At 42.3% G+C, this 26127-nt stretch overlaps 1 protein-coding gene across 13 annotated transcripts in view; it reads right to left on the reverse strand.

Annotated features, from left to right (window-relative positions):
• Window positions 1-26127, reverse strand: part of LOC139766519 (uncharacterized) — a 112081-nt gene that overhangs the window by 20231 nt on the left and 65723 nt on the right. For 8 of the 13 annotated variants that reach the window (XM_071695259.1, XM_071695251.1, XM_071695252.1 and 5 more), the window contains 17 exons: window positions 22269-22450; window positions 19347-19504; window positions 17276-17445; window positions 15513-15756; window positions 14489-14651; window positions 12726-12930; window positions 9901-10129; window positions 8702-8844; window positions 8079-8182; window positions 7583-7753; window positions 7107-7195; window positions 6380-6602; window positions 5961-6061; window positions 5160-5331; window positions 4255-4425; window positions 2919-3098; window positions 314-787 (listed from right to left, as the gene is read on the reverse strand). In XM_071695259.1, coding sequence (XP_071551360.1) covers window positions 314-787; window positions 2919-3098; window positions 4255-4425; window positions 5160-5331; window positions 5961-6061; window positions 6380-6602; window positions 7107-7195; window positions 7583-7753; window positions 8079-8182; window positions 8702-8844; window positions 9901-10129; window positions 12726-12930; window positions 14489-14651; window positions 15513-15756; window positions 17276-17445; window positions 19347-19504; window positions 22269-22450 — 3179 coding nt within the window. Of the gene's footprint in view, window positions 1-313; window positions 788-2918; window positions 3099-4254; window positions 4426-5159; window positions 5332-5960; window positions 6062-6379; window positions 6603-7106; window positions 7196-7582; window positions 7754-8078; window positions 8183-8701; window positions 8845-9900; window positions 10130-12725; window positions 12931-14488; window positions 14652-15512; window positions 15757-17275; window positions 17469-19346; window positions 19505-22268; window positions 22451-23200; window positions 23271-23322; window positions 23417-26127 lie in introns of those variants that run through there. The other 5 variants (XM_071695256.1, XM_071695255.1, XM_071695257.1 and 2 more) reach the window with 5 other exon arrangements.

Consider the following 26127-nt stretch of genomic DNA (forward strand, 5'->3'; position numbering starts at 1 on the left):
TTAATGATTTGGTCCACTTTCAAAGCCTTATCTACATTATCAACTAGTAATTCAGCATTAGTGCATGCAAGTTTTTGAAGTTCATTTCTAATTTATTGCAACTAATAGTCACAAAATCAATGCAGAACAAATAAAACAAAGGTGAGAGAAAGAAGAAACATAAACATCAAGATGCATTTATTATCAAACTATACTTGCATAACAGTAACATTTACATAACAACTAAGTTTCCATGCACAGAAGTGGCAAGCTCTAGTATTCAGGATGTTGGTCACCGCCCAGACCAGCAGCCTTTCAGTAAAGAAGTGCCTACCTTGTCCCGCACTGCCCGCAGGCCTCCATCAGAGGACTTCTTGTTCTTATGATGATGTTCAGGGCTGCTGCCTCCATAGTCATCTTCACTGTGCTCTGTCAGACTGATCTTTGGAAGAGGCTTGGTTATGGAGGCTGGGCTCTGGTGGCCTCTTGTTGGGCTGGCTGTAGTGGATGAAGCCTCGCTTGAGGTTTCAGTCCTAGGCCGGGCTCTTGCCATTGACAGGGCATTAGCAATGATTCTGGCACCAGTTTTTCTTGACCTGGATGAAGTGTGGACAGGACTAGCGCAAGATGGAGTGGCAGAACCACTAAAGGTGCCATTCCGCTCTTCAGCTAGAGGGTCCCTCTTGCTATCAATAATAGCTGATTCACTTGCCCTTCTTCCATTGGTGAGTGTCAGGGGATCATGGACACCATTACTGGCATATGAAACACTTCGTGATTGTGCTCTTGGACCTCGAACTTCCTCATCCTGTGAATACAGCATGTTTATTAGCATTTTTTCAGTGTTCATAGTGATCTCATCTACCATCTTCAGTTCTTTTCTCTAATGCCTCTTCTATCTAGAATAACTAATTTATATGGATAAACTATGCCAGTAATATATATTCCTCTGATTCCCATCTGAAACATATGTTAAGACATTCTTCTCCAGTAAAAAGATTTACATTTACCTGCGTGACATTGCTTCTTGGAAAGTGTGAGCCTACTACACTGCATTTTGATAAAGGACTATACTCATGACACAACTAGGTACACTTGCTGAAAAATCTTAGATGTCATTCTTTACCTTTGAAGAAAACAAAGAAATGTTAAATGGTGACTCATCATTGTAAAAGAGTAGTACTGGGAAAATAAAAGGATAGTCTCTTAAAGTTTTACATATATTTTGTGAATGACTGAATAAAAAAGTCTGAATAACAAAGTCTGAAAAGGAAGCATGGAAACTTGGAAAGACTATGAGGTGAAAAGGAAGGATATCAAAAGTGCTCTGCAAGGATCTCAGAATGAGTGTATTATAGGGCGGTAGGTCCTGGAAAAGGAGTTTTTAATCATATAACCCTTGGATCTCTTATAGAAAGTTCCTGCTGCTTTAAGGCTGTGCTACAGTCAGCAGCAGGAAAATGAGGGACTTATACTGAGTAACAAGGTCCTTATCAAGATTATATGCTTTTGCTCTTTCTCTTTTTTAAATGATGCAGCTGCAACCTCTCTAAAGGTGACTTTTCACTTATAGCATAAGCTCTTTTCTCTTGAGGAATAACCTCATGTGAGTGGAGTCATGTAATGCCTGGGAAAGAAGTGTGAGGTTTAAATAATGATGTACTGTAAAGAGTTTGTTGGTAGGGATAATTCACAAAGACACAAGTACAAGATAATAAGTAAATGACAGAAGAGGTATTCTGACAGATAATGGAGAATCCTATGGAAATTAATGTGCTAACAAAAGGAAGAAACTTTGTACCAACATAAAAGTTTGTAAAAAGTTAAGGGACTACCAAGCCAGTGTGAATGTAAGAGTTTAAAAATTCCAAAAATATTGCAAAAGCACTAGCAAATTTCAAGAGGACAGCATAAATTAAGCATTACAATATTACATAATATCATTTATCAGTCGTTTTCAGAATACAAAATGATAAAAGCAGTGTAAAGAAAAAAGTATCAGCTGGAACTAAGAGAAAACAGTGACAAGATTCACTGGGTAAGGATATGATGAAAGTGATGGCTAGAAATACTGCAATACCATGACAATTACTGTCTATTTATCATCACTGCTTCATTCCCTGTTTTACTGGGTGGACAAGATACATACAGCTTCTGAAAAATTACACAGATGCATCCTCAACCTCTGCTTACTGTGTTAAGTGAAACATAGACTTCCACACAGAATGCTTGTTACTGATTTTTCAACTGAGACCAACTTCTCCATTCTCCAGTCATTACTCTAGCATCTTCCTCTAAAATATCTCTGGCCTTATTCATTTCTGTTATTACATCTATCCATCTCTTCTGATGTCTATCTCTCCTTGTACCTTCTGATATACTACTACATATCTTCTTGACCAACTTTCCAACTGCATACATTCTAAATCATTTACTATTCTAAAGGACCTTCTTCATTGCATTTTTCTAATGATTTCCTTGAACAGTGTACCCTCATATCTTCATTTTTCATTCTATCTATACTTCTAATTCCAACTATATGACTACTTTTTTTTTCACTTTGTACACTAAGATAATTGTACAACCGAAGCAAGGTCTCCATTTACCCCTACCTTCATACATAATATGGTTCTAATGCATCTGATATCCAGTCATTCCTCTAGCATCTTTATCTGTACTGTTCTTACAACAAAAATAAAATAAATGTTTCATTTTAGAGCTTCCATGAACACCACATACAATACCTAAAATATCTATGCACATACATCTCAAGTCCTTACTAAGATATGGCATAATCTACCATAAACAATACTCTATTATGAGTGAGGATCTAAATAATTGATCTTCCATACATACAACAATTCTCAATTTATTACTAAGCCATCATCAGATCACTTTGTAAGCTTAACTTCACTAGAGGGTCTTTAAGATTTCTTCACCTCTAACGAGGGTGATGGTTTTGGTACGACAATTTCTGAGTCTTCCTGAAGTGGGTTTGGTGCCACACCGTCCTCATTCTTGTCCTCTGGACATTCACTATCCACCTTTGCTGGGTCTTCTGTAGCTGTTGGTCCACTATCTGTCATGATCATTGTGGCTTGTGACGATTTCAGCTGGTGCTGTGTGCAAGACATTGTCACAAACTAAACATTTGATGTACAACACAAAGATACAGATAAACAGTATGGTGATACTATACAGCAGGAGGAAAATGGCAGATATCATATATGAAGCCATCAATCAGTGGAAAATACAAGAAACATCATAGGTAGTACCATACAGAAACCAAATAACATTAACAACATTCATAAGAGCAAGCTGGACAAATAGTGCCACTAATACTGTGAAGAAGCAAGTAAAGATGCAAAGAGCTGGTAGATCATACCAAGTGAGAAATGCTTCTTGAAGAAAAGGATAAGAAGAAAGAGAAATCATATACATGACTGAATAAAATGTGGTGTTATGTTGAAAGGTCCAAAGGAAATATAGAAAAAAAATTTATTTTCTTACATGTGCCAAAATTTACTTAAAGCTGTACACAAGTTTGTGAGTAAAGAGATAAGAGGTATGAGACTAAGAGGCATATAAAGAAAATGAAAATTCAATGACACCGCTATATAGTGCTGAAATGCAGTATGAAAAATAAATCCAAGGACCCAATAATTATCTTAAAAATATAGTCGACAATATGATAATGACAGGATTTTGTTTTGCTTGAACATCAGAAATGGATCTAGAACATACGCACTGGAGACAGGAAAGAGTTTGGGTATATGAAATATACATGTATGATGTAAGCACTTAGTAGTCTGAATGGTCAACAAACTTCTAAAGAAGTATCGGTATCTTACTTGTCAAGAATGCTAAAAGATGGAGTGGATTATTTGTATTATTCATGAAGATAAGGGAACATTTTACCACATTCCAATCAACTATAAAGAAGCTGTAAGGAATAAAATGCAAGAAATACATCATAAAATGCAAAAGCTCATGAGCTAAGTCAACAAAAACAAACAATATATTCACGACAGAAAAGTGACAATTGCCAGGAAAAAGTTGTCTGATATTTTCATCAATGCCTATAAAATAATGAATAAAATCAAGGAAAGTTCAAGTACAAATTTCATCAAGTAATAAGTTGATAACACGGTACCACACTCATGTCTGAGAAATGAATATTCTGTTAATGTATGTCTGAATAAAGGACTGAGTTATATATCATGGAAAAAAGTATTTTCAAAACCAAAAACACAAGAACTTAACAGTTTTTCTTACCTCATAATCATCAGAGATAACCTTGACTCTGATCTCCAGCTGCCCTGACTTTGTGCCTTCAAGGGCACACCATACAGGGGCATCACCTTGAGACATCTGCCGCACATCAGCCTCTCTTAAAGATACCGAGCCCAAGAAGTCTCTTCCAAAGGCATCATGGTCCCACAGGGTCTGTTATGGGTTGTGGTGGTTACTGGCACCATGGAACTACACAGAAGGGTCTAATGCAAGCTGTGATGATCTACAATGGTCCATCTTGACTTACTCAGTCTAATATAGTCATCATTAGTCTTAAGATGATCTATGACCACTGAGAATAGTTCATGGGGCTCTGTGAGAATCTAAGATGGTTTATGACACTACTAATGGCCTCCTATGGTTGAAAATGATCTACTGTGGTCTCAAATCCTTGGCAACTATTTATACTGTCTATATGGGACCATAAAGATGTACAATGGTCTGCTGTAATGTGTGAGATTTTCTAATGGGTTATGGTCAGTTGCTAAGATTAATGATGATGACACAATAATTCACAAGGGACAAAAGTATATATACTATAAGAGCATGGTACAGGTGGTCCACACACAAAGACCATTGTTCTCTTAAATCAATGTTTAATCTGTGATGAAAGCATTCTTCTTTGTGAGCAATAATTTCTTAAAGAATTGAGAGAAAAATACTTAAATACAGAAGTCTTTGGTGTTTGTGCAAAAGAACTTTTGCTGATAGTAACATGATAGATTTTCAGCTTACTGGCAGAGGAAATACAAATATCTAAAAAATATTCACAGCTGCAAAAGGATGCGGTAGCACATTCTAGTACTTATGGAGGCAATACAGAAATACTAAAATACATATAAGGGTGGTCAATGACTGTGGAAGGTCATACAGCATGAAGTACTCACAATAGCCAAGGCATCAGGGTGCTTGGGCAAGTGGGTCATGAGGGTTTCCTCCCATTCTGGGTCAAGAGTCTTCTTCTTAACCCGTGTCCTATATTTGACCTCTCCATTGACCTTCACTACACAGTACGGATCACTATAACCATTTAAATCCTTAGCCACTAGGTCCCGTGCCCTGTCAAAGCAATGACCATGTGTTAAGAGATTCTGTTGTACAAGAAGAGACAGTAAGAAGTTTAAATATACTGCATTAGTTATACAACTTCAAAGAAAGCTTACAGTGGTGTTATTATTTGATGATACAGTCCATAATATGATGATACTCTCTACATTAAGATGAGCACTGTGTCCTAGTGATGGTGAGCTCTAAGATCTATGATGGTGATCTTTCCATGGCAATACTGAAAATTATATTAAGAAATGGAGGAAGAATCTGTGGGATTCTTTTGACATGGCCTTCCTCTTGAAGGGAATTCCTAGAGGGAATGGATGTTAGAGACAGAGATAGATAATATGGTACTGGAGGGCTGTACATAGTGAAAGACAGCCTTAACCTGTTGTTTGATGGTGAGCTTTGCTGACAGCCTTATGATCTGCCAATGACCTGGTGTCAAATTTCAGGACTGTGATTGTACTTTCTAAGTCCTGGTGACAGTGAGGTTTACGACTCAGATAACGAGTAACAGGTAGTACTGATAGTAAGCTATCCGAACTGATGATGTTAAGCATTATGATGGTGACTTCCAAGACCTAGTAATGGTCCAAATTCTTACATGATGTTGATGAACAGTGAGGAAAAAATACCTGATAATGGTGAGTTCTATGAGGCCCAGGCCAGAGGCAAGAATGTCTCCAATGTCCTGGGTACCAGTTTCTCCATCTCGAGTTGTTCCTAAGAAACGACTCTGGAATACAATGAAGATATTGTAAATGAAGAGTAACACACACAACCACCACAATGAAAAATTTACTTCAGTATAGGTTCATCATTCCACATACTGGCTTATCATTACCAGATGACTGGATATTGTTATTATCTTCTTCCTACTCTCCTTTTTGTATTAAGTAAAACTTTTTCATGTTTTCACTTTAAAACTCTATTCTGCATCACCTGACTATGCTTTAACTACTATCTGAATACTTGACTATACTTAAAATACTATCTGAATACCACCACCAAATACCTACTTTAGATGCATTGCTTTGTGCTCTTTGTTACTCACTGCCTGGCTGTACCACGGTGTGTTGCTACGCTTCTTAATGGCCAAGTCATCATCATCACCCAAGGGCATGGAGGGGCATGAGGTAAGGGGTGGGGAAGGCTGAGATGCTGGCATTGAACCCACTGATGATGAAAGCCCCTTTTCTGAGCCTAATTCAGTTGAGCTTATATTGCACCCAGCCACTGATGGAACAGACCTGAACACCACCGTCACTGTTACTGTCCTGTGAAGGAAAATGGACTTAATGTAGTGTGTGGCAAAAGGAAGTAATAGGGATTCCAGGGCTGGTGAGCTGTGGGAAATGTAAGAGGTACATTAGTAGGTTGCAGACAGCAACCACCCAGGGAAGTACTTCCATAATGACTTATAAGTGTGAGTATAGTACCCAAAACCATCTTACATCCTCAGTGTCATTAGGTTGCAGACAGTAGTTGCCCAGGAAAGTACACCATCCTGACTCAGAAGTAAAGTGGTGCTATGAGCCATCATACACCCTCTGTGTCAGTGGGTTGTAGACATCAGTAGCCAATGGAAGCACTACTTTCTACCTGTCCTTTTTTTTTTACCTCATCTTCACTTCATCTCTCACATACTCTTCATTTTCAAAGAACAGTGTTGTGGAGGCAGTGGTGGCAAGGAAGACTGCAATGGGGAAGTCATGGACAGTGATAAGGATGAGGAGACAGTATCAAAAATGTTAGCAATGGGAAAAGGGGCGAATACTCACCCTGGTGATGAGGTTGAGGATGTGGCACCCCCTGGGGTAGGGAGACTCCGGGTGAGAGGCAGCCGACGACGAACAATAGGCAGCTCCACCTAAAGAAATAATGGGTCGGGCAAAGCTAAATAAGAACATACTCAAGTGAACAAAAATTCATAAAATGGTGTGGAGTGTTTCCTGCGGTTATAAATCACATATGGAAGAGAATTTGTGCAAAAGTCAGACACAATTATGCAGTATCACTGTCTATAATTTTTCTTTTCATCACAATAAACCTAAAGTCTTTAAATAAATTAGATGAGACAAAGTCAAATAAGGCAATTTACAATATTTCAGCTAGGTTAAAGACCAAGTTATAGAAAAAGCACAGAGTCACATACAAAGTTAACCATATAGCACTTAAAGCTATTTGTACCTCATGGTCCCTTGTGCCACATGCATAATTTGGTCTGTGGGACCTGACCTGCCATGCCAAAACTCACTGTGGCAAGGGAGAGGGAGGCGAGGCCAAGAAGCTCCGTGTCTTGGGCCCCTCGTGGCAAGGAGCATACAGCCACAGCTAGCGTTACAGTAGCCACATCTCTCACCAACACCTCCACTCCACATTCCCACTGTGGTGACCCACACTCGCACACATAATGCGTTGTCTTCACCTGATGGAGTACAATGTTAAGTGGTAACACATTCAGATTTCTGGTGCGAGGTGTGTGATGTTACTGGGTATGTACGATATTAATGAGGGATATAAAGTGTTACTAACATGTATGACGTTACTGGGTATATATGGTGTTATCAGGGATATAAAGTGCTTCTAACAATGCTTCATAATATGTATTCTATTAGGAAATGTGTAATAGCACTAACTATTGTGAGAAAACTTATCCTTACAAGACTGCTTACAAGTGATATTTTCAAAAGTGAAAAATAAACTCTGCACTACTGAGGCCGTATCTGTCCTCTAGATTCCTGGTTCCTGACCTTTCTGCGGTTGCTGAAGATGAGGCAGTATGGGCTGGGCTGGTAGTCAGACGCAGTGGTGATGTTGTCTGCACCATGAACCAAAATGTACAGCACACCAGCACCTATGTGGAAGGTGATATGTATAAAAGTAACAGTTTATTCCACATCTTGTACATTCTTACAAAGTCTAAGTTTAGTTTACAAGTAAAATAAATAGAGCCCTAAAAATGCAATGTATTCTGGACTATGTGAAGACTAATGGTCTGAAGGTGTATGGTTCTGAGTTTAAGTTTGTGCCATCAGATTTGCTTCAAAACTATGACTCTTATTACTAGTCTCTTTTTTTTTTTTTTTTTTTTTTTTTTTTTTTATACTTTGTCGCTGTCTCCCGCGTTTTCTTATTCACCTAAAACCTATTCACTGTTTACTCTCCAAGTCTGTTCTACATACCACTCACTATATCTTTTTATCAATAACTACTGGACTTGATTACTCACTCTTTCTGTACCTTGTTATTCAGACTCTTTCAGTAAACATGAATCCAATTTTTGCATATGTACACATGTTACTCCACTTTTACTGTTCTATCTACTGTATATCATACTTTAGCTTTACTTAACTAAGCTCCTTGGCATAACTACCTTCTTGACTTTCCACGAGGGATGTAGGGAGGGGTGAGTCCAGGTTGACAGGGGTCAGGGGAGTGTACTGCAGCCTGACATGGAGGGAAGGAACACTCCCCCCAATCACCTTCCCTCCTTTCTTTTGTAGTACTGTCTCTGCCCTGCAGTAAAATACAAAAGGTTTTCTGTCATTATAACAGTGATAATAATAATTATGATAATGCTAATACCAGCACCAGTGATGACAATAATAAAAGTATACTGCTTTAGTGGTATTAATGAGTGGACTGCATATCTGAAACAATGCATCACTCTTACAAAGTTAAATGTTTCTCTACCAATACAATATAATGGATTACATTAATATAATTTCCATATATATCTTAACCTGCTATCATGTAATATGTCTTAACTTACGTATTTACACATACACAACAGCTTACATCAATGGCCAATGATACATGTGAATACTATCATGAAGGAGTATGATAAGGAACTGAGGAAAGTTTTTAATCTAAATTTCAATAAATACAATTATCTGTAAATAGGTAGCATTCTGATGAATATACAGCAACAGCTGCTGTATGTAATATACAAAGGGCTTAAGTTGAGGAGGGGATAGCATCCTCCTTCTTAACTCAAAATCAAATCATCATCCCCCTCACTGTCTAAATATAGGGATGGCATCCTCTTATTAATTCAAGAATGAAATGAGTAGCCCTCTTTTAACTAAATAGAATATACTTTAACATCAACCTAAGAATCATCAAGTGATTTGCATGCATTTCCCTTAAACATCACCAGAATGTAACATTATGCACTTAAATAGTTACTCTTTTTTGCAAATTTTATGAGAAGGGGATACATCTGGATCCCCTACCTAATCCACACTCACTACCTTTGCCCTTACTAAAATTTTACAATTCGAGCAGTGAATAAACAGCAACAGCTGTTGCAGATAACTGTGGTCAAGCCATTATCTGTATACAAGTCACACACATAGCATTAAGTCTATACATTTTAGCTTGACATAGCCACCATGTGTCAGTAATTCCACTACATGAGAGTCTAGGTTGACTATGCTGTTAGTATTTACAAGAGTTCAGACTAATTACTGGGTTGGTCATACAAGTGTGTAAAGTTTGTGCAACACTTATCTAGGTTAGGATGACAGTTACTGAGCAGAGAGCAAGAGCCACACACGTGTTAGTACTCACACTCTACAGGTGTCAAGCCCATACTGACTGAGTGGCAGGTCATATTGTGTGAGGGTGGTGGTGATGAGCCTCTTAGTCTTGACCTTCAGCACCAGGTTGTGGTGGTTTGGGGAGGAGCTAACCAGGAAGCTGCATGCCTCTTGCCAGCGGGGCATAGTGATAGCTGGCGTCACATGCTGCTGACCATCCACCATCACCACCACCCACTTGTCCTCATCTAGACCTACGCCTGCGACAGTTAAAGAATAGCAGCTATGAGGTTAATGAATAAAAATGTGAGGAATTACATGTTTAGAAATCTTTGTCACCTACTCCTGCAATGGTAAGGGGGTAGGAGCATGTACTTAAGTAGAGGTGCATGCAATTAACTAACTAAACCTCCAGTTTTTACTGTCAAACATTAATGAATGAATGAATGAAATTTTGAAGTGCAATGGTAAAGCTATGTGCAAATATCTAATGCATACCATCCATATGCTTTAGTCCAAAATGAAACTGGTTGCCAAGAGTAAAACAGTCAATAGATGCTACTACATGCTATTAATTGTTTAACCCAACCACTTCTCAGTCTGACAAAAGCAGTTTGTTCATAATAGGATTGAAGCTCATGCAGTTAGTTTATTAGGGTTAAGTAAATCACAAGCTAAAAACCTAAAATTTTTCAGTTTAAGCAGAGTTATATGCAAATACATACCATCCATTTGCTATCTTCCTGCTAATGTGTAAGTTGGGCACTCAAACATTTCAACAGTCAGTTTTATCAACTTATCCTCTTCCAGCCAATGGTTGGTTCAATAAGATATAAGTGCTGAATGGATACATGGGATGGGCCTTAAAAGACAAAGTATAGAAGAGGGGCGGATGTGAAGGAAATTACATTCTTCGAGGCAATACATGCTATGAGAAAGTTAGTCTAGTAAGAAATGAAAGGGTAGGAGGGAAGTACGGTAGTACGAAGAGTATGGCTGGAAAAAAGGAATATTAGACTGCTAGTATTGAATATGGCAGCAACTGGCACTATGGAAGCTGAAGCAGATCATAGGATAAGCAAAGTGGGGGGAGAGAGAGAGAGAGAGAGAGAGAGAGAGAGAGAGAGAGAGAGAGAGAGAGAGAGAGAGAGAGAGAGGTCCTGAGTGCATTGAAGATTGAGAGAGAGAGAGAGAGAGAGAGAGAGAGAGAGAGAGAGAGAGAGAGAGAGAGAGAGAGAGAGAGAGAGAGAGAGAGAGGTCCTGAGTGCATTGAAGATTGTGTGAAAATATATGTCACTCTGTGTGAGGGAAAAGATGGTAATGGTTGATAGTAAAGTAATCCCAACAATAAATTGTATGAGAAGGTTAGTCGAGTAAGAAATGAAAAGGTAAGAGGGAGGTATGGTAGCAAGAAGAGAATGGTTGGGAGAGGTGAAAAGTGTACTGAAATGGTTTGGACATATGGAAAGGATGAGTGAGGAGAGACTGACTGATGTGGAGGGAACAAGGAGGAGGAGGATACCAAGGACAAGTCTGGAAGTATAGAGTGAAAGATGCTTTGGGTGACTGGGGAGATGAACATGCAAGAGGATGTGAGGAATGTACCAAACAAACTGGAGTGATTAGTATACTGGGAACAGCATGCTGGGCTGAACCAAGATATATGAACTGATTAGGTGATACCATGGAAAGTATCAGTGGGATTTGGCTGTGGATAAGGGCTCTTGTTTTGTGCACTGTGCATGAGAGTTAGAGATTGGATATAAGCAAAAAAGGCCATTCTTTGTCTGTTCCTAGTTCTTCATCACATGAAGTCCTGAGTGTTGTATGGATATGAGGCATAGGCTCTATATAAAAAAAAGTATGGAAGAGGGTGAATGTGTTTGAAATGAAATGTCATAACAATATGTGGTGTGAGGAGTGTGAGGAGAGCTGCTTAAATAGTACATGATAAGGTGAGGAAGAGGTGTAGTAATAAGAGAGGGGTGCTGAAATGGGACATATGGAGAAAACAAGTGAGGGGAGGAAGACAAAAGGGTTATATACATCAAAAGTGGAGGGAACAAGGAAAAGGGAGGAACTGAAGAGGAAGTGGGATGATGGGGTGAAAGATGCTTTGAGATACTGGGGCCTGAACATGCCTGAAGGTGTGTGGCATCTCTCCAGATTGTCCCATCAAGGGAGTGGCCTTGGGAAAAAGTGTCTCTATCCTTTCTATCAATTATGTCAAAGAAAGAAATCTGTTACAATCTGGAGGGTTCCTTCACATTTTTTGTATCAAGTTTGAAAAACTGAACTCTAATTTTTCTTGCGAATATGGAATTAGGTAAGGATGAATTCTCAATTTTTCCAACTAAAATCAGTCAACTTAACCACAGCAGCTAACCCAGCCAATTTCTTTTATCAAATTTCTGACAAAAGATATATAGATTATGGCAAGTTTTTCTTCCACAGGTTGAGGCAACTACCCCACCACGTTTTGCTATTGACTATCAACTGAAAATAAATCATTGACATGTATATCTTCACCTTAAGTTCCTTGCAGGCACTTTTATAAACAAAGAAGGCAACCCTGGACTGCAGATACAACTCTACCATCTAACAAAAAAGGCAGCTGAGCAGAAACACACGCTGTGCTATTTTTTATTCTACCTTAGCCTTATCATACTGAGCTATATCTTTTAGAAAAAGCCAAGTAAAAGGGACACTTTTAAAGATATTTCAGTGGAACTACAAAGACAAGAACTACAGTACCACCAAGAAAATATACTATCAGCCTATGTCTGGTCTACACTAATAATGTAACATTCTAAGAACACAAGAATCCCACTTACCCCAACTAACAGTGCTACCCACCTGAGGTGCCCTTGAGAGTCCAGAGGATGACGGTGAGGACACCCTGGGCAAGTGTATCCCCAGGGCGGGTCTCAGGTACAATGACCTCAGTGGAATGAATGTTGATCTCGAGCTGACCTGGATCAACCCAGGCGGTGGCCAGGGCATCTGTCACTAGAGAGTGGAGCCATGTCTTGAGCACTGGCACCTCCATCATCTGCACTGCCTGAAGTAGAGCAGAGATGGCCATAGTGAAACACAGGGAGGGCCAGAGTGATGGGTGGTGAGAAAGGTCCAGGTTGAGACAAGGTGAGGGCCAGAGTGACAAGAGAAAGGTAGAGAGAGCCAAACTGAGACACAAGGAGAGGGCCTGAGAGGCAGGGAAAGGAGAAAGGGCCAGGGTGAGATAGGAAGAAGAGATGGCTACAGCCGGATGTAGGGCTGTTGGGGAGGACTCAATTCACCCCTGCCACTTATTTCTTTATGAAACTGGACAAAAGTGATAGCACATTCCTTACATTTAGTAGAAGTGATTTAGAACAGTGCTACATGATTTGTATTATTTTTTGTTCTATTCTTTGATGAATGATAAGGGAAGGTATAATTGCTTCATCCAAAGGTGTTACTTAATTCACTGGCTTAAAACAGTGAGTAGCCTTTACATATTTTTGCAGGAAATTCATGTATTCTTGAGATAAAAAGTAATCAGAAACTTCATGATTTACAAAAGAATCAATCAGGAAGGCTTATAAAACAAGGTTATAAGGGGGAAGGCAAGAGTCAATATAGCTGGGAGGATCAAATATCAAGGGTCAACATGGATAATCAAGGGTTCATATAGCTGGGAGGATCAACAGATGTCAAGGGTCAACCGGGATTTGCCAGGTTTGATATAGCTGAGAGGATCAAGAAATGTCAAGGGTCATTAGGGGTCAACACAGCTGGGAGGGTTAAGAGATGTCAGGGGAGGTTAAATGAAGTTAGAGATAGAGAAGATCAAAGAAGTCCAGAGAATGTGAACATATCAAATGAAGTCCAGAGAATGTTAACATATCAACTGAGGTCAGACGTCATAGACCCTCAATGGAGATAGATTATAAACAAATGCCGAAAAATTCAACAAGAACTGAAAAAGGTCAGAGCAGGTTAACATGCATCTCCAAAGATTTGAGAAGTCTAATAAAGGTGAGATATGTGCTGGTGAAGTCAACACGACAATATAGGTCACCGATAGCCACTTTAACCCAAACGTCAAGATGGTTCTGGATAGCTGTACATGAAGTCAGAAGTCAAGAGGCAAAAGTGAGCTAACACAGGTCTGGGAAGTTTATGACAGCTGCCAAATGGCCAGTGTAAATGACAGTAGATCAGCAACTGCCTGAGAATGTCAACACAGAGAAGCTTAACAAAGAATCAGGGAAATTCAAGCTAAGTCATCCAATACCATCAAAGGTCAAAGGTCAATAAATATTGCAAAAGGCCAAAAGTCAGACATGAGAAAAATGGGGGATGGTTTTTTTTTTTCTTCGGAAAAGTTTACCAAAAAATCTGTGTAAGAAGGTCTGGGAGAGGGCCATGTGGATCTCTCCTGGTGTGTGTAGGATTCACTTGTGAGCAAGAGGAATTGGAAGGGTATGTGGGACTCAACTTGTGTGTGAGAGAGGGCAAGCGAGACTCGTGGCGTGTGAGAGAGGACATGCAGGACTCACCTGAAATGTGAGAGAGGGCGTGTTGGACTCACCCGGCATGTGTGATGAAGCTGGGAGAGGGCATGAAGGACTCACCTTAAGGATTCTGACGCTGAACCAGACCTGGGGCTTCTCAGTGAAGGAAAGAGCGATGCGGGTCAGGTGTGGGAAGGGTGCTTCCATATCCAGGGTGACTGTCACCACCACACGTCCCAACACTGCCAGCTTTTCCACTCCAACCTCCAATTCCACACCCATCCTACAACAGTGTTATTGATTAATACTCAGGTCAACACAGTCACACATCTGGTAAATCCCCTGGTTCAGCAATGCCACAAGACACCTATTAAGAGGAAGACTGCAGCACTTCACCTACACCTGTGCAGGTTAAAAACACACAACACAACAACTATTACAATTTATCAAACATAAAATTAATAGTAAACACCGTATATATTAGATCCCACTGCAGGTATGGGTCCAGATCTCTATGTTACAAAATATTTAAGAAATGTTTTTTATTTAACAAGTGTTTGTGTTTCTCTTTAATTAATAATAAGTTCCACAACTACAGGGAAGGAACTTATCTGTAAATGTTGAACAACATGGGGTTCGAACCCCTCCAAAGCATTAAGCACGACAGTATGACTTCCATACAATGCCCAATTCTTTAATGTGACCCTTAAGGTTCTACCATCTTCCTCAACAAGGGTTGTAACATGAACTACCTGGTAGGTAATGGAACTGTTCCCAGGAGTTGGACTATCTCCATTAAGATTCTACCTGCCCCTTTAATGGTTCCAGACTGGTTCTAGACTCCCACAACTGAAGGTTCTACTCACCCCTTATGGTTCTAGACTGCCAAATGGGAGGGTTCTAGACTCCCACTAATGAGGGTGCTACTCACCCCCTATTAGTGCTAGGCTCTCCCACTTCCTCAGGTAATAGCCCTTGACACTTAGCCATAAAAGTACTCTCAAACTTGCCTTCCTTACCTAGATGACATTTGTGGAACTTGCCAATCCTGTAACTTCAGTCTTATCCCGTCCACTAACTTCTAGCAGCAGCCTTCCAGCCAGCCACATCTACCCTCAGACTCCTGATCTTACCTGGTACTCACCCCTTACCACCTATCCTGGCGGCGAGAATGGCGGAGAATGTGTCTGAGTCAAGGGCCAAGTCACACATGAGGGCCATGGTATGAGTGGGAGCATGGGCGAGGCCAGGTGGTGGGCGGGATGGGCATAGAGGGCGGCGGGGACTACCATCCACGCCTCCCGCTGTAGTGGTTACATCCCAGGTCCTCACGCTCCGCAGCACCGGCGTCCTCTCCCCCAGGCTCAACTGCTTCAAGCAGATTGTCTCTGCATGAATGCAAACACACATATCACTGGTGAGTCAAAACATATTTCAACAGCTACCATGCGAGTTGCAATACATTTTGATTACCATGCAAAACACGTCAAAGGAAATTACAACACTTTTAGACTAGTCTTGATCAGGTAAGGCAGCAACTGTTCGAAATACTTTTTTTTTCATAACTGACCATAGTCTCTAACATGTGCAAGGCAGCACCAGGAACAGATGAAGAAAGTGTCATTTTCATTTTATCCATTCTCTAGCTGTCATGTGAAATGTACCATAACTAGAGCCCCCTATGCACATACAAGCCCTACAGACCTTCCCATGGTTTCCCCAGCCACTTCAAATGCCCTGATTCAGACAAATGACAGCATATTGACCCATGTATACCACACAGTTCCAATTCACTCTATCCCATGCAAGCCATTCACCCTCCTGCATGCTTAGAACCTGATCACTCGAAATCTTTTTCACTCCATCCTTCCATCTCCAATTTGATTTCCCCATTCTCCTTGTTCCCTCCACTTCTGACACATATATCTTCTTTAGTCAACCAATCTTCTCTCATATATTCTCTCAATATGTCCAAACCATTTCAGCACATCCTCTACAGCTCTCAACCACCCTTTATTACCAAATCCCTCTCGTACCCTTTTATCACTTATTCAATCAATCCACCTGACACCACGTATGTCCTCAAAAATTTAATTTCCAACACATTCCCCTTCCCTTGTACATTCTCATCTATAGCCCATGCCTTGCATACATATAACATTGTTGGGAGTACTATACCCATTATCTCCCTCCCAGATGGTGACCTTTCCACACATTCTTCAATGCTCTCAGAACCTTCGCCCCCTCACTCACCCTATCATTATTATCATTTTAATATAGCTGTACATCAGGGGAATGTATGCCCTTTCTATATTTTTCTGGTGGAAACTTGTAGGGTTATGGTTTAAAAGAACCACAGAGCTGGATGACTTGGTGCGCAAGACACCAACAAATCAGAAACCACTTGCATGGATGAACAAGTGGATTTACCTGATGCTAATAACCGATGGCATGGACAAGTTTGCTTTGTTGAGATAAACAACTCGTAAACCAATGGAATCATATAATAAGTCCTCTCTCTTGCTCCTCCAGGATGGAAAAAATTAGTCTTTTTCAGACATCAAACTATAGTCTAGAACCTAGGTTGGAGAATACCAGCTTCTAAAAGCTGGCTCAGCCAAACTAACCTTGGACAGCTGGCTGGGCCTTGTTGAATCTGGTGCACACCCAAGAAAGCCGGCTTGACCTTGTGGAGCCTATTCCTCACCCATGAAGGCTGGCTTAGCCTCTTGGAGGGTGGTACTCACCCTGGTAGGCTGGCTCGGCCTCATGGAGGCTAGTACTTACCCATGAAGGCTGGCTTGGCCTTGTGGAGCCTGGTACTCACCAAGGAAGGGTGGCTTGGTCTCATGGAGGCTGGTACTCACCCAGGAAGGCTGGCTTGGCCTTGTGAAGCCTGATACTCACCCAGAAAGGCTGGCTTGGCCTCATGAAGGCGGGGATCAAGGGCAGCCTTGAGCCTGGCAAATATGGAGGCAGAGGAGAAGACCCACCAGCGGTTCAGGAGTAGGTTGAGCCACTCACACGTCTCATCTGCCTGCAGTGCCCGACGCCGCTGCACCCTCATCCACTCGTACCTACCAGTGACTGAGGTGTATAGCTGGTGGGGTAGAGGTGTATAGTTGGATGGGGAGGGTCTACACACACATTAGGGGTAGCAGTAGCATTCAGTGGGTAAAAAGCTGGCTCTGTTGGGGACTATATTATAGCAAAAGATTCATTAACTAGCAAGCACATGGAAACTACTATGTGAAATTACATATCTGTATTATACAGGGAGGGAGTTCTACACTTGTGGGGGTCATGTCCCTTGAGCATTTTCTGCCATTAAACACCCATTTATTCTTTTGTATGGTGTCCACATTTATCACAGCCTTATTCAGTTTGTTCCATTCCTCCACCCTCTTATAATACAAAACTACACTCTGCATCTTTTTTAACAAGTTTCTTGCTTAATTTTATGTCATGTCCTCTTATTGCTTTACCCCATATCTCGTGAAGAACTGTTCACTGTCCACATTGTCAGTTTGTTTTGAAAACTTAAATGCTGTGAACAGGTTACCCCTCAGTCTTCTCTCTCTTCCAACATGGGTAAAATTAAAGCCTCCAGCCTTTCTCTCTGACTCATTTCTCATAATTCTGCTACCATTTTAACTGCTCTTCTTTGGACCTTCTCTATTAGCACTTAGTGCTTGTTTAAGTTCAGTGACCAAATTTGAGACATATTCTATTTTGGCCTTATGTGGGTATGAAAAACTTGCTGAAATATATATTCTATATATCTGAAAGCTATTCAAATATTTCCCAGCAGACAGTTTGTTTCCTGAACAATTCTCCTACTACTGTGATCTGGTGATAGGTGAGGGACAATGTCAACTCTTTAAGTTCTTCTCAGTTACAGAATCCTGCTATATAATACTCATACTGAAGCTGTCTTTCACTTGGTTCCATCATCATTACATATGCCTGAGTTGAATTTCATTAAACATGCTTAAGACCAACTTTGGAGAACAAGTCCCCTTGTAAGCTAATGCAATCCTCTTTGCTTTTCACTTCCCTTATGGCCTTCAGTTAAGTCATTTACACAGAACAAGGAGAGTAATAATCCCAGAACAGAACCCTGTGGCACTTCACTGGTGACCCTTTCCCATTTGCAGATGGTGTGGCTAACGTGTATTTTGTTCCCTTCCACTAAAATAATCTACTATCCATCGAAGCAGTTTCCCCTTTTCTTCCTGCAACATGATCCAGCTTCTCAATCAGCCATCTATGCAGTGTAGTGTCAGATGCTTTCTGGTAGTCTAAACACAAACAATCCTACCAGAGTTCCCTTTGGTCTAAGACGAGATCAATCTCTCGTAGAAATCCAAGAGGTTTGCTACACGTTACCTCCTTTCTCTAAAACTGTGCTGTTCCCTCTTAAGAAGAAAGTAATCAATTTGTTTTCTAGTCATCTCTTCCAGAACCTTACAGACCACATACGTCTGTGAGACCAGTCTGTAGTTCAGCACCTGTTCCTGGTCTCCTTTCTTATTGACAGGTATCATGTTCACACTTTTCCAATCCCTTGGCACTATGGGTCTCTCTAGTCACATTCTGAACTGTTTCATAAGGTTTATTTAGTGTATCTGCACACAAACACACATGGTGAAATTTCATCAGGACCATGAGCTTTGGTTGGGTCAAGACCTTTTAATATTCTGTTAATGTTTTTCCTTGATATCTCGATGATTTAAAAAAAAAAAAAAAAAAAAAAATCCCAATACTCTGGTGTTGGGGCTACAGCATCTTCCACTGTGAAAGCATTTTTGAACTTGTCATTCAATTTCTTGCATATCCATACATTATACTCTACAAGTCTTCCACCTGAATCCCTTTGCCTGATTAGCTGCTCTTTAAATGTATGTGTGTGTGTGTTGAACCTGCTGCCATTTACATCGCTGGGTGTGTAGAGGGACAGTATGTGGGTATTACTCACCTTGCAGCATCGTCAGCAGCACGCTGTAGGGCGCCCGTCACCAGGGCCCATGTGACCCCTATACTGACCATAAGCCAGGCCCAGGAGGCACCGCAGGCTCCCAGTACCCAGGCCAGCACCACCACGCCCAACAGTAGCACCAATACACCGCCAGCTGACTGCAACCATAATACACTCGTATGGATCATAATTTATCATACAATAACAACAACGACAACAACAACGTGACGTACAATCACACCACTGTGACACAAGCCAATGACATACCTGGCAGATAACCTATTACCAAAGCTGGAAGAACACACCTTAAAAATACAATAACAATAACATGTATCTAAGGCTGTCTCACATAACATTTACAGAGGGGAGAATTTAACTTCAGAATCATGGACTAAACATCAATAAGATATAAACAACCACAGCCCGTTTTCTATGTTGACCACTTGGTAAAGATCATTGTCCTTACACTATAATGTAATAGCAGAGATCTCCTGGCAGAGCACATCCCTCATTATCGAGAAATGCTATTCTGTAAAACTTCAATCGTACATATATTAACTATAATGACCCTGGACCAATATCTATTAGACTCCTGCAGCCCAAAGCTGCGCTACTTCCAGCAGCAGCAAAATGTAGATGTTTACAAAAGTAGTCAGAAGTAAAGGGGACAATGAGAAGGGGAAAACCATATTGGAGATGGAAGGATGAAGTGTTAAATATTTTGAACCTGAACATGCAGGGGGGTGAGAGGCCAGCACGGGACAAAGTTTGGACGGCGGGTCTCACCCTTAAGGTCCACAGTATATATATATATATATATATATATATATATATATATATATATATATATATATATATTGCAGCGTCCTCGGTACTGGGCTTGCACGAGGCAAACCAATTCTGAAATCGATAAGAGCGAAGTTTTACGCAACAAAAGGTAAGATGAAGGAAAAAGACTTCAGATAATCTCTGGCCGCCTGGAGCCATGTGAGCAGTGCACTGGAGCAGATAACCGGGCGAACAAACTTCTTGGATTTATAGATTAGGTTTTCGAATGTAAGTCCAGCAAATCTTCATCGCTTTTTACAAATCACTGGTGCATCCGGGTCTTGAATGGCGTGTTCATTTCTCAATAACGACACAGATTGGATAAAGACACAGAGTCGCGAGAGTACAAAGACGAGCTAACAACATTAATGCCGTATTAAGAAACCAATCTTGAGCGTCGAATAAGCGACCGAAATTCATTTCGCTTAGAAAAGAGACGGGATATGAGACGTGATCTAACACAGGTATTCAAAATCAACAAAGCCTGCGGCAATCTTGAGCTAATGGCCGCGACATACGCTTAGTGCTCCTAGTTCTAAATGTGTCGGTCAAACCTGCACAGCTAAACCTTTTCTCTTTTCTTTTTTTCTTTCTTGTGCTGGAGGCTCCACTCACGGACAAAAGTCCACATCAAAGCCGGGCCTTAATTGAAATATAGAGAGAAGGATTACGAAAGGGAAAAAAGAAGAGACGAGGAAAAGTATTGACGAACTTGGAGGAAGAGAAAAACCCCTTTCTTTTATAACTGTGTCGAAGTCATAGTGATTTGGAAAGACATGAGAGGGTAGAGGGTTCCAATGCTTCCACGGAGATGTAGGGAAAGAAACAGTTATCAAATTCGCAGTCTTCAATGTAATGACCAACATTTTAACTTGTAGAGTTAAAGAGAGCGTAGTTAATTGCCCCACCCACACGATCAGGTTTAACTGTTAAAAAAAAAAACCCGATAAAACCCGTGTGTAAAACTGAGCGTGTGTGGCGGCCTTAGTTAAGACTAGATTCATCTGGTTTCACACTCACAACAACGGATACATAATCATGGGCAAACCTAGAATGAGGCGGTGCCTTTCCTTTCACAAGACCATTATCAACATATAATAATGATTCACCACTTACGGTGGTGGGCAGTAGACCCATATATATATATATATATATATATATATATATATATATATATATATATATATATATATGTTTTTTCATACTATTCGCCATTTCCCACGCTAGCGAGGTAGCGTTAAGAACAGAGGACTGGGCCTTTGAGGGAATATCCTCACCTGGCCCCTTCTCTCTCTCTCTCTCTCTCTCTCTCTCTCTCTCTATATATATATATATATATATATATATATATATATATATATATATATACACACACACATATGCCTTAGCCAGTTAACGCAAGTTATGGACCAACTCCTTGGGGTGGATGAACAGCTGGGTTGACTGTGGATCGACAGCCGCAACCAAGATTCGAACCTGTGCACTCGATCCTGGACGGCCCGTGACTGCGTGCGCCACGCTCAGCAACACCACGGAAGTTCTTAAAAAAGTAATTACCCTCTAGAAAATAATTATATGATTACCTTCTCGAAAATAACCATATAATTCCGTTCTGTTGGACCTAACTCGATGGAATTACTTTTATCATCGATGGAAGTAATCCCGCAGGATTACTTTCCTCCTCGATGGAGGTAATATAGGATTACTTTCGTCCTGACTGTAAGTAATCCTGGGGGATTACTGTGGAGCGTGGGGGGGGGGGGATGCCAGTAATCCCGGGTATGTGGGAAGACCAGGAGGGGATTATCTCTCATCCTATTCCTGACACCCACCCTGAACCTGACACTGCTGACACCCACCCTGAAGCTGACACTGTTGACACCCACCCTGAAGCTGACACTGCTGACATCCAACCTGAAGCTGACACCCACCTCAAGGGTTGACACTGCTGACACCCACCCTGAAACTCTGCTGACACCCACCTCAAGAGCTGACACTGCTGACACCCACCTCAAGAGCTGACACTGCTGACACCCACCTCAAGAGCGGACACTGCTGACACCCACCTCAAGAGCTGACCCTGCTGACACATACCTTAGAGTTCCTGGCCAGGAGGTCATGGAGGTCGTCTTCCAGGGAGATAGAGGCGCGGGCGTCCCTGCCCTTGTGCGCGGCAGTGTGGGCGGCGGCGTACACTGGGTGGGCGGGGTTGGTGGGCGTGTCCTCCGGCAGCTCCGCCTCCCCACCACAACAATCCTCCGTCCACGTCCGTGAACCTGTGAGGATAGAGACAGAGGCCCAGGCATGAGCACACAGTGAACCCCTCAGTCACGGCGCAGTACACAGTGAACCCCTCGGTCACGGCGTAGTACACAGTGAACCCCTTAGTCACGGCACAGTACACAGTGAACCCCTCAGTCACGGCGCAGTGCACAGTGAACCCCTCAGTCACGGCGCAGTGCACAGTGAACCCCTCAATCACGGCGTAGTACACAGTGAACACTTCAGTCACGGCGCAGTACACAGTGAACACTTCAGTCACGGCACAGTACACAGTGAACACTTCAGTCACGGCGCAGTACACAGTGAACACTTCAGTCACGGCGTAGTACACAGTGAACACTTCAGTCACGGCACAGTACACAGTGAACACTTCAGTCACGGCGCAGTACACAGTGAACACTTCAGTCACGGCACAGTACACAGTAAACACTTCAGTCACGGCACAGTACACAGTGAACACTTCAGTCACGGCACAGTACACAGTGAACACTTCGGTCACGGCGCAGTACACAGTGAACACTTCAGTCACGGCACAGTACACAGTGAACCCTTCAGCTTCAGCAGTCTCTGAAGCAATGAGGAGTCGTCATCAAGTCTCACAATCAATGCTTCATCAACCAAGATGAATGACACCAAACACGACTAACACACTATGTCTTCATTAAAAAAAAAACCCTCAGTCAACACGATGCTACATTGTAGCCTTAACTACCCTCCAAACAACAACGCAATAAATACTTAACCATCCAGTAATGATGATTGGCTCCAGCCCAACAGTCGGTACAGGGTGATACACATGGTCGACTACATACATATCTCTCCCCTATATACACACACACAGGTCACATAAACCCCCGACACCCACCGCCAGGTGGACACACAGCACCTGATTTATATATATAAACAGAGAGGAAAGTTAGTCGGTGGCTGGCTGGAACGACCATGTATGTCTGACATCAAACCACACTGAACCAAGCATTGGAAGTCTGTCTAAGTGTTGTTGACAGTCTCGGTGCTGCCATCTATGTACCAGTCCATCAAGGTCATTTCAAAGACGGGAAAAAACTAAAAAAAAAAAAAAATTACGTAATGCGCAAGATGACATAACTCTCTCTCTCTCTCTCTCTCTCTCTCTCTCTCTCTCTCTCTCTCTCTCTCTCTCTCTCTCTCTCTCTCTCTCAGTACAAATATGGGATCCTCGTTTTCAATGAAGTTGCTTACTCGCCGAATTTTCAACAACTTAATGTGGCACCATAACATAAACAATCCAAAGTGGTTCATAACATGTGAAGATATGATGATGGATTGACTTGAGGTTCACAAAGAGGAATTCGGATTTTTATCCGCTCGATCTGAGGAAGCGTCAGTGGGTGAAAGTCGGTGGTAGGGAGAGAAGGGGGAAAACGAGAGGTGGTGGGTGGCTGGACGCAACATATGAGTGACCCGGACAATAGTATTGCACGTTAGAGAAACATTGCTGGGCAGGTGCAGCAGAGTGGCCTACGTTTGTCCGTGACTACATGAGTGTCGCCTTGAGCAGGATACGACCAGGAACGTTGGTTGATCTGTGAGAAAAAAAGTATTAAAGACTCAAGGCGCCAAGTCAAATAGTCATACGTCTGGCAATGGCTACGGCAACTTGGCGGTCAGACTTCGCGAGTTTCCTCGCCAGATCCCTGACATGAATGACGTGCTTCAGTCCTGATGGCAACTTGCTGGAGACATTAACTTATTTGCCAGGGACAGTAAAATCTGAATTGAAGCCTGAAATGGCGGAACACAAGGCTCCGGAAAGCTGTGGCCGGATCTTAACAATAATTTCTTGCTCTCCACCCGCTCCAGAACCAACAGAATATCAGAAAGGAAATATGGCAGTAGCATAGTGGGGTACTGAAGTACTGTAGTGTACTGGGGTAGTGTATTAGTGTAGAGGGGTAGTGTATCAGTGTAGTGTAGTGGGGAAGTGTACTAGGGTAGTGTAGTGGGGGTAGTGTATCAGAGTAGCGTAGTGGGGTAATGTAGTGGGAGTATTGCATTGGAATAGTGTAGTGGGGTGGCGTAGTGTGGGGTAATGTAGTGGGGTATTGCATTGGAGTAATGTAGTGGCGTAGCGTAGTGGGGTAATGTAGTGGGAGTACTGTATTGGAGTAGTGTAGTGGAGTAGCGTAATGGACTCCGTTGCCCAGGACTGCTTGGCAGCTCCAGGTCCGCTTTCATTTCTCCCATGTTTGCCTGGACATGTGATGGGTGGACGGACACACATGAGACAGTGGTGTGTGTGTGTGTGTGTGTGTGACCTGCTGCACACTACGCCCTCCGCTGTGCAACTCTCGCTCACCATTAATGACCGACCAACCTAACCACCAATATTGACCTTCGCCCTAAAAGCCAGACCAGCATACCCTTGGATCGTACCTAAGTCGTGCTAAAGGGTCGTACTTAAGTCGTGTTCAAGGATCGTACCGTCGTGTTCAAGGGTAGTGCCCTCGTGTTCAAGTCTCGTGCCGTCGTGCACAAGGGTCGTACCGTCGTGTTCAAAGGTCGTACCGTCGTGTACAAGGGTAGTGCCCTCGTGTTCAAGTCTCGTGCCGTCGTGCACAAGGGTCGTACCGTCGTGTTCAAAGGTCGTACCGTCGTGTTCAAGGGTCATACCGTCGTGCACAAGGGTCGTGCCGTCGTGCACAAGGGTCGTGCCGTCGTGTTCAAGGGTCGTACCGTCGTGCACAAGGGTCGTACCGTCGTGTTCAAGGGTCGTGCCGTCGTGCACAAGGGTCGTGCCGTGAACCAAGCGCGCACGTCGCCCGTCCTGGAGCAGAAGTTGAACTTCAAAAGGAAAGTTCCTGCCATTTTACCGCGAGTCTTGGCAACACCCACAGACATGGGTCACTCACTAGGCTTCTCACAGGAGAATTACGACCTTTGATGCATCAGCTCATGACGCAATACGACACACACACACACACACAGACACACACACACACCGCTGGTCCACAATATACCAAGATTGTGTCGTACATTTTAACATTTCCCAACACAACCCCTGACTGTAGCGTACCATGGTGGGTAAGGCGTGAGGCAGGGTACAGTGTACCTCATGTACCGTACGTGTGTGAGGCAGGGTACAGTGTACCTCATGTACCGTACGTGTGTGAGGCAGGGTACAGTGTACCTCATGTACCGTACGTGTGTGAGGCAGGGTACAGTGTACCTCATGTACCGTACATGTGTGAGGCAGGGTACAGTGTACCTCATGTACCGTACGTGTGTGAGGCAGGGTACAGTGTACCTCATGTACCGTACATGTGTGAGGCAGGGTACAGTGTACCTCATGTACCGTACATGTGTGAGGCAGGGTACAGTGTACCTCATGTACCGTACGTGTGTGAGGCAGGGCACAGTGTACCTCATGTACCGTACATGTGTGAGGCAGGGTACAGTGTACCTTATGCAACGTATTTCCTACTACAACAGATTCTAGTAAGACGGTACTAGGGACCAGGACCCAATGACCTAGAACCAGGGACCAGGCAGCGTGTGTGTGTGTGTGTGTGTGTGTGGTAAGATGACACAGGTCACCAGAGTGAACCATTCCTCCCTCCCTCCCTCATTCATAACCTGCTTGTGTCATACGTGTAAGACGCTCGTGATCCGGGAGTCCTGGCATCCTCGC

Source organism: Panulirus ornatus, chromosome 58 (genome assembly GCF_036320965.1).
Source record: "Panulirus ornatus isolate Po-2019 chromosome 58, ASM3632096v1, whole genome shotgun sequence".
Lineage (NCBI taxonomy): Eukaryota > Metazoa > Arthropoda > Malacostraca > Decapoda > Palinuridae > Panulirus > Panulirus ornatus.